General features: G+C 40.4%; 2 protein-coding genes across 2 annotated transcripts in view; one reads left to right on the plus strand and one right to left on the minus strand.

Annotated features, from left to right (window-relative positions):
- The window catches only part of IQCH (IQ motif containing H), a 212,145-nt gene that overhangs the window by 172,824 nt on the left and 27,303 nt on the right, over positions 1-12,018 (minus strand). Inside the window, 1 exon segment of the mRNA XM_043555092.1 lies at positions 1,950-2,066. Within this exon segment, the coding sequence (XP_043411027.1) occupies positions 1,950-2,066 (117 nt within the window).
- The window catches only part of AAGAB (alpha and gamma adaptin binding protein), a 115,662-nt gene that overhangs the window by 20,073 nt on the left and 83,571 nt on the right, over positions 1-12,018 (plus strand). The window lies entirely within an intron of this gene.

The following is a 12,018-nucleotide window of genomic DNA, read 5'->3' on the forward strand; positions in this document are numbered from 1 at the left end:
CCAAATCATAATCCCCTTTGTGTTTAGAGTAGTTCTAAAAAAGGATTAGCCTTGATGCTGCTTTTCTAATTAACTATACATCACAACACTAGACACATTGCTTCAGTTTGGGTAAGTGCTTTCAAACACATTTTTATAAGTGGTAAATCACAACTGTATTTGTTCCCAAATGCTCTACATGACTATTTAAAACCAATACCCGAATATTTCTTTAACAGGACTTTTGGCACAGTGTTTCTGTTTTATAAATCCAAACTGAAAATATCATTTTTCAGTTGATACCACTGTATATACATACATCAACGTAAACTGATAGGATTAACTCTTTTGATTCAACTGCTGATAGCATGAGCAAGATGTATATAATGTACATACATTTTAGAGCACGCTGGCGTAGATTTTCTTGGAGTTAAGTTTAATGGGAAAAAAGGATCATCAGTATAATAAATGAGTGTATATTATCTATGTGTCGTGTGAGGCAAAGTACTTTCCCAAACCCTGTGTGTTCAAAGTACTTGGGCACAATCCCCAAAGCACTCATCCTATTGGGAATTAGAAAAAAGAATATAACAAATGACTAAGGTTCTGCCCCCAATTTTGGGTAGAGTTCTGAATTCCTATTTATTTCTGAATCTTCACTCACATTCATGAAAGTAAAGCATAATCCTCTGTAAATCTAGAGGTATGCCTTTTTAAACTTTGATGTCAGAAAAAGTTTGCTTGAAACGCGGTGGTTGCCTTGGGCTACAAAGCCTCAGCACTCCACCAGCGAAGCCAATATTAATTCTAGATGGAAGGGGAAAACCAACAGCAACAAAAGAGAAATCTGCCTCTGTCTGTGCAGCCAGAGAAATAATATTTTTATTTCAAGGGCTTTGGGCTCATGGGAGGCAGATAAAAACCTTTTCACATTATTCACAGTGACATTTTAAATAAAGTTTCAGCAGGAATAAAAATATCAAACTTTCCGGTTATTTCTTAGGCTATAGAAGTATTTCTATGATAAAGTGCTCTCAAGCCAAAGCTGATAAAATAACATAAGGCACATATAAAGAAACTAAAAATACAGTTCAGGGTTACATGAATGAAGCAGGCAGATGAAAATGTCTGCGTAGGAAATTCAGAAGATTAATCTAAGAGACTCTTCTGGTTAGAAATGGTTTTGCAATTGAATTCTAAAATTAATCTTGGTTTTAGTCTTGATTTCACCAAAGCATGCATTTAAGAGCTTTCGAGGTTAAAAGTGTATTTAAAAATTTATAGATGTCATCTCAGTAACTGTTTTTCAGGTTTAGAAATAATCTCAAGTCAAATGATTTCTCAATGAAAATGAAGCATTTCTTTGAAATCTCCTAAGAAAACCCCACAACACAGAAAGTACAGTCCTGGCTTTGGGACACCTAGCAGCCAAATAGAGGCACAGACTCTGGGATCATTTAATGCCAATCTGCATTTGATTATTCTTCCCTCTCTTCCTTTTGCTGACATAAAGAATTAATTCATGCTTGCTTCAGATTTAGAATAATATTCTTAAATTTTGTGTACTATATGATCATATGCCATGGAAGCCAATGATACACTGCTGTTTCCTTTTGCTTTTTCTAGCGGTGAGCCTGCTATCAAAGAAATAAAATATTTAAAATTCCTCTATTCATTTTCATTGTTGTTAAATTATCTCATCCTTGTTAAAATTACGATGCCAGATTATTTAGGAACGGCAGGTAAGACAAAATTGAATGGGCTACAAAGAGAGCCTCTAAAAGTAGGTTTACACATTTTTCATCATTTGTAATTATAAACCAAATGAAAGCCACTCCACCTCATCTCCCCCAAATTCTAAGGACAAAAGGATCAAAATCTTTACTTAAAATCGACATTGTATCTTACAAAATATATGACTTTTGATTCTTGAAGAAATTAAGAGCTCATGAAAACAACTCATTACTTACACATGCTTTTCTCTGATTAATGTATGGCAAACTGATTCCATAGGTCGAATTTAGAGCACCTCTGTGGTGGATGTTTTCAGGACCATGCATGATTTTTACATTCAACCCTATCTTTCGCTGGAACAAAGAAACAATGAAACTTTCATGCTGAATGAACAAAAATGCTTACTAACATTTTATATCCTCAAAGGAGTATGAAGTTCTTTGAAAATAATTATTTTAATGTAATTCTTATTGCAAAAAAAAAATATATATATATACATATATATTTGGGTTTCTTATTTAGGCTGCGAATTGGTCTCTTTTATTTACAGAAAAGGAACTTTCTGCAGATTTTCCTCCACGTATCCTATCGCTCATACAGACACAACCTTGGACGCCATTCATTTCCTCAAAAATAATGTTAGGAGCCAACCAAGGTGGACAAAAGACCGGGATACCTGGTCTCGGTTTATTTTTAGCTTTCCAGGTCAAGGATTTTTGCCAATGAAATCTATACTACAAATACACAGGTAGAGGGCTCCCTTGGTCTGTTAATGTGGCCACTTTCCTCAAGGGACATTTACAGGTAAATCTCAGTGGGGACTTGTGAATTTACCGCAACAAATTTAGTGATTCCACAGAGGTTTTGCTATCTATGGGATACACGTGTGCTTTCATTAGGGAAAAAAAAAAAAAGGCATCTTGTTTGAACCACGTGTTCCTCATTTTAAATAATTCAAATTAGCTAAGGCTGCGATGCCTAACTATAAACCACCAGAGAAGACAGCACCGTGGTGGTGGAAAGGGGTCTGGGGTAGGTGTGCAGAGACCTAAGTTCCAATCTTGCTCCCTCCCGCCCCCAACTGCCTGCATGTAACCTTGGGTAAGTTACTTTCCTTCTTTGAAAATCGGTTTCTTTATTTGCAAAACGCAGCAGTTAGACTTGAAGGTCTCTTGGAGAACTATTCACCTCACCCCCACCCTCCAACCTCCACCCCCACCCCTCCTGCCTCCCCCCCCCCCATCCTCCCCAGCTTTGGCTTTCTATGATTTGATGCTAAAAGGTAAGTTGACACTTAAGGAATATGACATTACTGACAGTTCCTGAAGTCTTGTGACATTTTATTGTGATATGTAATTCACATACTATAAAATTCACACCTTTAAAAGTATATATACTCTTCAGTGATTTTTCAGCATAGTCACAAAGCTGTGCAGCCATCACCCCTAATTTCAGAACATTTCCATCACCCCAAAAGAAACCTCCTACCCATTAACAGTCACTCCCCATTCCCTCCACCTCCTTCCAGCCCCTGGCAACTACTAGTCTACTTTCTGTCTCTTAGACATTCTGGGCATTTCATGTAAATGGAATCCTAAAAGATGGGTCCCTTGTGACTTTTTCAAAAGGAAGTGTTGTGAGCAATTACAAATTTTTTTCCTTTCAATTGAGTGTCTTAGTTCTGGGGGTGATCTGATGCAATTGTTAAAATGGTTGTAGAAACCAGGAAGATTAGTTCATGACCCGGCTGTTTGGTCATCAACATTCATAAGTGGGCTGTGCCTGAGGTCAAGGTGAAGGGGAACATTACAGAAATATCTATGGAATGCGTGCTGTCCTGATAAGTTATTTCTTAGCACAGGCTCCAAACCTTCCTTTTATTTGTTTAAATAGCAGTTTTTAAACCAAATCTTTAAATAACTGTGCTCAGCTGTCCACTTCATTTAACCCATGCAGGGATACAGGTTGCATGTAAGGCATTTCTGTTTGCTCCTCCTTGAAGTACATGTGGTTGCGAAAACAATGTTGTGCCTAATTATAAATGGCTTTCCTTCTGTGGGTAACCCACACTCCCAGCACTACTCCGGGGCTTTTGCGTGGAAGCTGAATGCCTCTTTTATTGAAATTAATACCTGAACATAATTTTTTCCTTCTTAATTAAACTTTCAGAATAATTTCCCATCCAGCAAGGATTGGGAAATTGCTAATATGTATTATATTGACTGGATGTAGTTTCTGTAATTAGGGTGTTTTTAAAATGTGAACCCTGGATACAATTGACGGTAATAGCTTCATCTATCATGTCTAAGCTTTGTTAGAACTTTTTAATTCTGGGATCATTGGCTCGGTGGACCGTAGCATTTTCTTAGTTTTCTTATGCTCCATCAACTTTGTGTGGCTGTCGTACTGGTGTAGGGAGGAAATGACCAAATACAGAGCCATTGTTAAAAGTGGCATTAAAATCTGGTGGTTTTCTGCCCATGTGTATGTTTCTGTGGCATTAGACTTAGCTCCTTATGGAAAGAAATCCAAATGTAAATAGAAATCCAAAAGAAATGACAGGTTGTAATATCAATTATTTATCAGTCGTTTTCTAAAGCTATGGGAGAGGTCCTTTAAAATTATTAATATTCTAATATTTGTTGGCACCAAAGCATGGGTATGCCAAAATAATATAACACATGATTAAATTTCCCTTTTAAAAACATATTAAAAGAGCCCGCACTTAAATAACATTAACATACCAAATGGTTTCACTGTAAATCACTACAAATACATTCATCACCTAAATTTGTCTCACAAACCACCTATCGAGATATATAGGAAAATACTTATAAGCATTAGCTGCATTATCAGATCTACTAATAAGATTTTTTGTTAAGAAAAACAGTTGTCAATTTAAAAAAGAAAAAATTCATCCTTCCACTATGCTGAAGAGCAAACTCGGGAAGATCCTTTTTCCTGACAGTAAGATAAAATATCAAAAATAATTTCAGAAATTTGTCTTAAATTGGTCAAGAAAAGGCAGCAATTTATTTAATCTATCTTGAGTCACTAAACAATCTCAACGTAGAATTCTCTCCTTTTGATAGTAATTACAAGCAGATATATCAAATGTGACTCTCATTTAGACTTTGGTTTGTAAGAACAAAAGTTATTATCAGAGCCAATTACTGTTTTACCTACATGGCTGCACAGAAGCAGGGAGCTCAATTTTCATCTCATCAGTGATTTTGTGGTATTTATTTTATTACTATGCCCACAAAGCTATATAAGAAGGAAATAGCTTATGCTATTAAAACTAGGGTTTAAACATAAGAGGCTAAGGTTTCTTTTCGAAGAAATTCTGAATTAAAAACACTAGGCAGCGTGTAATACCAGCTCCCCAGACATGGGCAGACCATAAAATGACATACATCCGAGCGGTAGATCCCGCACAGAGTAATCAAAATTGAAATGCTTCACAAACAAAGTTGAGACAGGCTATTTACTAAGTTACAGTATTATCAGCATAACATTATTCTCAACAGTGTTTGCTGCAAGTAATGCCTTCTAAAGTGGATATCGCCTAATATTATATTCCCACTGGTTAAAGACTTCTGCTGTTTAATCTCAAAACCAGAAAAAAGAAAAAAGAATCCAGTCGCCTTTAATACTCGGATTCTTTCAACCATTATTATATTTAATGGAAAGAACAATAGACATCAAATCGTGGTTCAAGCCACGTGCTCTAGATTTCTCATTTGTAAAACTGGGTAATAATACCTACCCTCACAGGGTTGTTTGTGAGGTTGAAATGATTAATGTACATTAAGTATCTTGAAATGATAAAGCACTACTCGGGAGCCTACTGGCCAAAAAATGACTGCTATGGATCAAAACACTTCAAATATATAAAAACCCATGAGTTCCTTATATACATACACACATATGTGTGTGTGTGTGTGTGTATATATAATTATATATTATAAACATATAAAAAGCCATGAGTTCTTTATGTACATATATATAATATATTACTTTATATAATTTTTTAAAAGTAGACTTCATGCTCAGCATGGAGCCCAACACAGGGCTTGTACTCATAACCCTGAGCTCAGGACCTGAGCTGAGGTAGGGGCACCTGGGTGGCTCAGTTGGGAAGTGGGAAGGCAAGTGACTCTTGGCTTTGGCTCAGGTCATGATCTCACAGTTTCGTGAGTTCAACCCCCAAGTCAGGCTCTGTGCTGGCAGTACAGAGTTTGCTTGGGATTCTCTCTCGCACGCGCGCTCTCTCTCTCTCTCTCTTTCTCCTTCCCCCTCTCCCTCCCCCACTCACACTGTCTCTGTCACTCTCAAATAAATAAACTTAAAAAAAAAAAAAAGGAAGAAAAGAAAAGACCTGGGGCGCTGGTTAGCTCAGTCGGTTAAGTATCCCACTTCAGCTCAGGTCTGTGCTGACAGCTCAGAGCCTCGAGCCTGCTTCAGAATCTGTGTCTCTGCCCCTCCCCCGCTCATGCTCTGTCTCGTTGTCATTGTGTCTCTATCAAAAATAAACATTAAAACAATTTTAAAAAATTTCAAGATAATTGGGGAAAACGGAACAATGACTGGAAATTATATGGTATTAACGCATTGTTAAATTTGTTAGATGTGATAATAGTTGTGGTTTTTCTGGGTTTTTAAAAATTTTTTAATGTTATTTATTTTTGAAGGAGAAAGAGAGACAGAGTGTGAGAGGGGAAGGGGCAGAAGAGAGGGAGACACAGAATCTGAAGCAGGCATCAGGCTCTGAGCTGTCAGCACAGAGCCCGACACGGGGCTGGAACTCACGAGCTGTAAGATCATGACCTGAGCCGAAGTCAGACGCTTAACTGAGCCACCCAGGTGCCCCAGTTTTTTTTTTTTTTTTTTTAAGTCCTTATCTGACGTGCTTAAGGGTAAGATAATATGATGGCTGGGATTTGCTTTAAAAGACTTCACCGGGGGCCATGGGTGGCTCAGTCAGTTAAGTGTCCGACTCTAGATCTTGGCTCAGGTCATGATCTCATAGTTTGTGGGTTCAAGCCCCACGTCGGGTTCTGTGCAGACAATGTGGAGCCTGTTTGGGATTCTCTGTCTCCCTCTTTCTCTGCTGCTCCCCAGCTCTTGTGTGTGCTCTCTCTCTCTCTCCCCCCTCCCCCATCTCTCTCAATAAATAATATAAGACTTCAAAAAATGTGGAGGGAACAGATGAAATAAGAATGGTAATGTTATGGCAAATATTAAAGCTGCTTGTGGGTTACATGGATTTCATTCTGTATTTTTGTGTCTATTCAAAAAAAAATTTCCTTAGTAAAAAGGCCTATTTAAAATTAAAGGGTAATTAAAATCAAACTATTCACGAATTTACTATTGTTTCAACTCTATCACTCTCTGATGTACGACAGCCCCTCTACCTCTCTGCCGGGGCTGGAGGGACCAACAATCACAGCATCACTTAACTCCAAGCTGCTTCTAAATTACCCAGCTGCTGCCTAACTGCCTCAGGTTCACAAAACCTTAAGACTTAACTACTCCTAGTCAGATGGGCCCCTCCTGTTTTCTGATTCCTGTAGGAGTTGAGTTGTAGACTATGAGAAAGGTTGGGGGAGAGAGCAAGCATTTACTCAGCTCCCATTTTGTGCCGGGCACCATAACAGGTGGGTATTGTCCTAATCCAACTGACTCACTTTAGTCTTTAAAAGGACAAGAGACGGATGGCCGGGTGGCTCAGTCGGTTAAGCGTCCGACTTCAGCGCGAGTCATGATTTCACGGTTTGTGAGTTTGAGTTCCGTGTCCGGCCCTGTGCTGACCGCTCAGAGCCTGGAGCCTGCTTTGAATTCTGTGTCTCCCTCTCTCTCTGTCCCTCTGCCTCTCACACTCTGTCTCTCTTTCTCTCAAAAATAAATAAGCCTTAAAAAATTATTTAAAAAAAGGACAAGAGGGAGTATGTGATATTATCACTCCTTTACCAATGACGATAATTGGTTAAGTGACTTCTCAAGGGCCCACTAGTGAGGAGGTAGGATTTGATTTACGTCTCTGACTTTAACACCTGTTTCCATCGTAACATGCTGCCACGTTGTAAAGAAATGTTAGTTGATACACTCCTGATGCAACTTCCTATCTACCAAATCCTTTACTCTCACTCTAATCCTCATGGGCCTTGCTTTGGTCCGGGCCCTCCTTGATTGTTAAATACACCTCTGCAATGGCCAGTGTGGTGGTCTCCTTACTGCCAGTCCATCCTCTGCATAAACTCTGGAAGGACAGAGTCTCTGATCACTAATTAAAATACGTCTCTTACCTCTTTAACATCCCCCAAAAGTTCCCCTTAGGGTGGCATAATCTGGCCCCTTCCTACCGTCCAGCCCTCTCTGCTACATTCCATCGTGACTGCTCATAGAGCAGCCAGCCTGTGGCCACATACAACATGTCCTCTCCACCTCTGTGAGTGAGCATGCTGTTCCCTCTTCTGCAAATGTCCTCTTTTCTCTCTGGTGTCTTCTGGACATACTCTTACTTCCAAACTTGAGCTCAGATCAGGCACAATGTCCTCTGGGAGACCTCCCCTAACCTCTATCTCTCTTTCTCTACTCACAACAAAATGTATTCATTCATTCATTCCAGCATTTATTAAGAGCCTGCTAGGTGGGGGTGCCTGGGTGGCTCAGTCGGTTATGCATCTGCCTCTTGGTTTCAGCTCAGGTCATGATCTCATGGCTCATGAGACTGAGCCCCACATTAGGCTCTGCGCTGACAGTGTGGAGCCTGCTTGGGATTCTCTCTTTCCCTCTCTCTCTGTCCCTCCCCCTGCCTCAAAATAAACATTTAAAATAGATAAAAGGTAGAAAAAAAAAAAAAAAAAAGCCTGCTAGGTGTGGGTGAACAAGAAAAAGTCCCTGCCCACATGATCTGATATTCTTGAAGGGATGTAAGGAATTATAATAACCATGTAAACAGATGTATAATTAATTTCAGATGGCCATAAGTGGGATAGAGAATGGGAGGCTCCCTTAGATACGGTGGTCAAGGACAGCCTCTCTGATGAGATGACAGTTGTATTGAGACCTGAAAGAAAAAACTGAGCTAGTCATACAAAGATCTGGGGGTGGTTGAGGAGTGAGAAATTGATGGCTAATGAGAAGGGATAAATGCAAAATCGAAGGCCTTAATAAGAGAGACACTTCCATGATGACAAAGGAGAAGACATAAAATATAAATCCACACATAGAAAAATTAATTAATTTGGTAATGGGAAGGCCACGACTACATTTGTCTCTGACTGAAAACTGGAAGAGTATTACTTAAATAAGACAGAATGGATTCCTCTCGTGTATACGAAGTCTGGGGCTGGGCTCTTCAGGCTTGGTTTGGAAGTTCATGAAGTTGCTCCCTGCCATCCCTAGTGTATAGGCTTCCTCCTGTGGGTCTACGTTTGCTACTGGAGTCCTAGCCATCATAGCTTCCTTCCAGGCAGCAAGATAAAAGAAGGCAGGAAAAGGGTCAAAGGATGCAAGCCAGCCATCTTTTAAGGAAGTTTCCAGACAACCGCCCACGATACCTCCCCTTACACTTCACTGGCCAGTACTTGGTCCTGTGTCCGGCTGCAAGGGAGGCTGGGAAATGTAGTCTTTATTGAACAGCCATATCTCTAGCTAAAAATCAGCCACTCAGTACTCACTGGACAGAACTGCGACACATGGTCGTGCTTAACGGCAAGGAGGGCTCAGAAATGAGGGATCATCCTCGCGCGTGATGTCATCCTGAACCAAATCACGGCTGTCAGTAATGCAGAAAGGGGGTTGGGTATCGGCTAGGGAAGCAACGGTTTCTGCCACAAGCATGCAACCTAACTTAGCTAAGGAGGAAAAGGACCATAAGGCAAAAGTGATAAAGAGTGAAATACTGAGAGGTCGGTAAAGGTTCTTAGAGTGTTGAAGAACTGTCGGGAGAACATACTACGGGAGCTGGCAGACAGGACATGGTGGTCAGAAGCTGTTGTGCTTGAAACAGATTTTAGAGCTGATGTACTTACTGGTCATAACAAAGCCCAGGGAGTTGGCATACCCCGCTAGCCCTACAGGAGCATTTTTCCTAAACCTGTGTTATGGCATTGCCAACGCCGTAGGATGCCCGTCTACAAAATTTGAACCCCTTATGGCACAGACACACACAGATCTTCTACATCACACATAGTACCATTAAAAGTAAAATAGTCGAGGAAATAGCACACCGGGGATGAAAGACATTTTTTTTTTTTTTTTTTTTAGTTTCACTATGTTTATGCTATCATTACAATGTGCCACCATGACACAGTCATCAGTGGACGGCCGTGGTGTGGGCCAAAGGTGACATTCTGTCCAATTTTTATGGCACGTGGGCCAATCACTAATTCTATGACCGACCTCCCTCTGCTACTAACTACCCTCCTGAGTAGGGAAGCCAGAGAACACGGCTCTCCTGTGTGTCCAGAAGTTAGTATTTCCCGGGAAGGTACAGAGCAAGGCATGAGAAATTTGGGATGCCACCTACAAAATGTTACTGAACCGTCGAATACCATCTAATGAAATTCGGGTAGTCCTTGCACTTGTAGGTAGTAAGTTACTTCTGTTTCTGGGAAAGGTGTCATGAGTCGTAAATATGTAGCTAAGTGAATCTTCTATAGAAACAATATTATTAGGAGGTATAGTCCTAATGGCCTATTTTTGATGCCTAGTTTTTATAGAAATAGCCCCAAAGCTCACACTTAGTCATCTGTTCCATAAGCTGTAGCTTGTGAACCTCTTGAAAGTGTATAGGTAAGCCAAGTGAATAGTAACCAGTTATAGCCAAATGGTATCACACATGATAGAGTATCATAATGTATTATCAATAGTTCTAGCATGGCTTCATAATTGCTATATTAGTTGTACTGCAACAAATCAGAAAGTAAAAAAGTTCACCTTGAGCAGGTGTGTTGATTGAGAAGTTTCTCTGGGAAAGTTTGGAGGGATATACCGGAGGATAATTCTGGCTATAGTTAGGGCCATTTGTGAACTGAATCAGGGCTTTATGTTGCTGTGGTTTTTGTTTGTTGGTTTGTTTGTTTTTCAGTTGTAAATTTCCCTGTGGCAAACACAGGAAGGGAACTCAAGTTTTTGTATATTTTTTTTAATGTTTATTTTTGAGAGAGTGCGAGCAGGGGAGGGGCAGAGAGAGGGGGACAGAGAATCCAAAGCAGGCTCTGTGCTGACAGCAGCAAGCCTGATGCGGGGCTCGAATTCACAAACCGTGAGCTATCCCTGAGCCAAAGTTGAATGCTCAACTGACTGAGCCACCCAAGTAGCCCAAGTTTTTGTATTTTCTCACAATGGTGAGAAATGGCCAGAACTTTGAGGTCAAACAGACCTGCATTTGAATCCCAGTTCTGCTATTGCTTAGGTTTAGATTAGAATCATCTCCCATCTTTCAGTCCCATATCTGCAAAATGGGGATAATAATAATTCCTTCCCTCAGAATGTTGTGAGGATGAGCTACAAGTTCATCGTCATGGCCCACACCGGCTCCTAAGTGGTCCCCCTGCTTCTGCCCTTGTTCTTTTACATCCTTGAAGGACAAGACCCCAGTGGCTTCCCATCACAGTGATATCCAAAGTCCTCACAACGGTCCTTGAGATCCGGCCCCCTACCACTTTTCCTACTCCTCTCCCCCTGCACATTCCCCTGTAGCTTCCTTGCTGTTCACACTCTTAATTCAGGGTCTTTGCATGCTCCAATTCCTTTGCCTGGAATGCTCTGCCTCCAAATAGCCAAAGACTCGTTCCCTCTCATCCATCAGATTCCTGCTCAAGTGAGACCATCCAACGCCCCTAGGCTCCTTCCCCAGCTTTTCTCTCACCAACTAACATACTATATAATTACTTTGCGCATCATTTCTTGTTTTCCTAATGACTGGGGTTTCCCACCCCAACTAGAATGTAAGCTCCATGAGAGCAGAGATGTTTGGCTGATGCCTAAATAGTATCTGGGACGTATTAGGCGCATAATTGAGATTGACCAGTATTCATCAGCACATAATAAGAATTAACACTTGTATAACAGTCACCCACGTATGGTGTGCTGTTATAAACATTTTCAAATATTAGCTCCTTTATCCTTACAGCAGCTCTATGAGGTAGGGGCTATTCTTACGTCCATTTTGCAGATGAGGAACTGAGGCACAGAGAGGTTAAGTGACTTGCCAAGGAACAGGTAGGAAGTGGTGGACCCAGGATGTGAACCCATACTTCTAACCACGATGTTGTTGTCATCTAGTGAGAGCCT

The sequence above is a fragment of the Prionailurus bengalensis genome, chromosome B3 (assembly GCF_016509475.1).
Source record: "Prionailurus bengalensis isolate Pbe53 chromosome B3, Fcat_Pben_1.1_paternal_pri, whole genome shotgun sequence".
NCBI classification, from domain to species: Eukaryota; Metazoa; Chordata; class Mammalia; order Carnivora; family Felidae; genus Prionailurus; species Prionailurus bengalensis.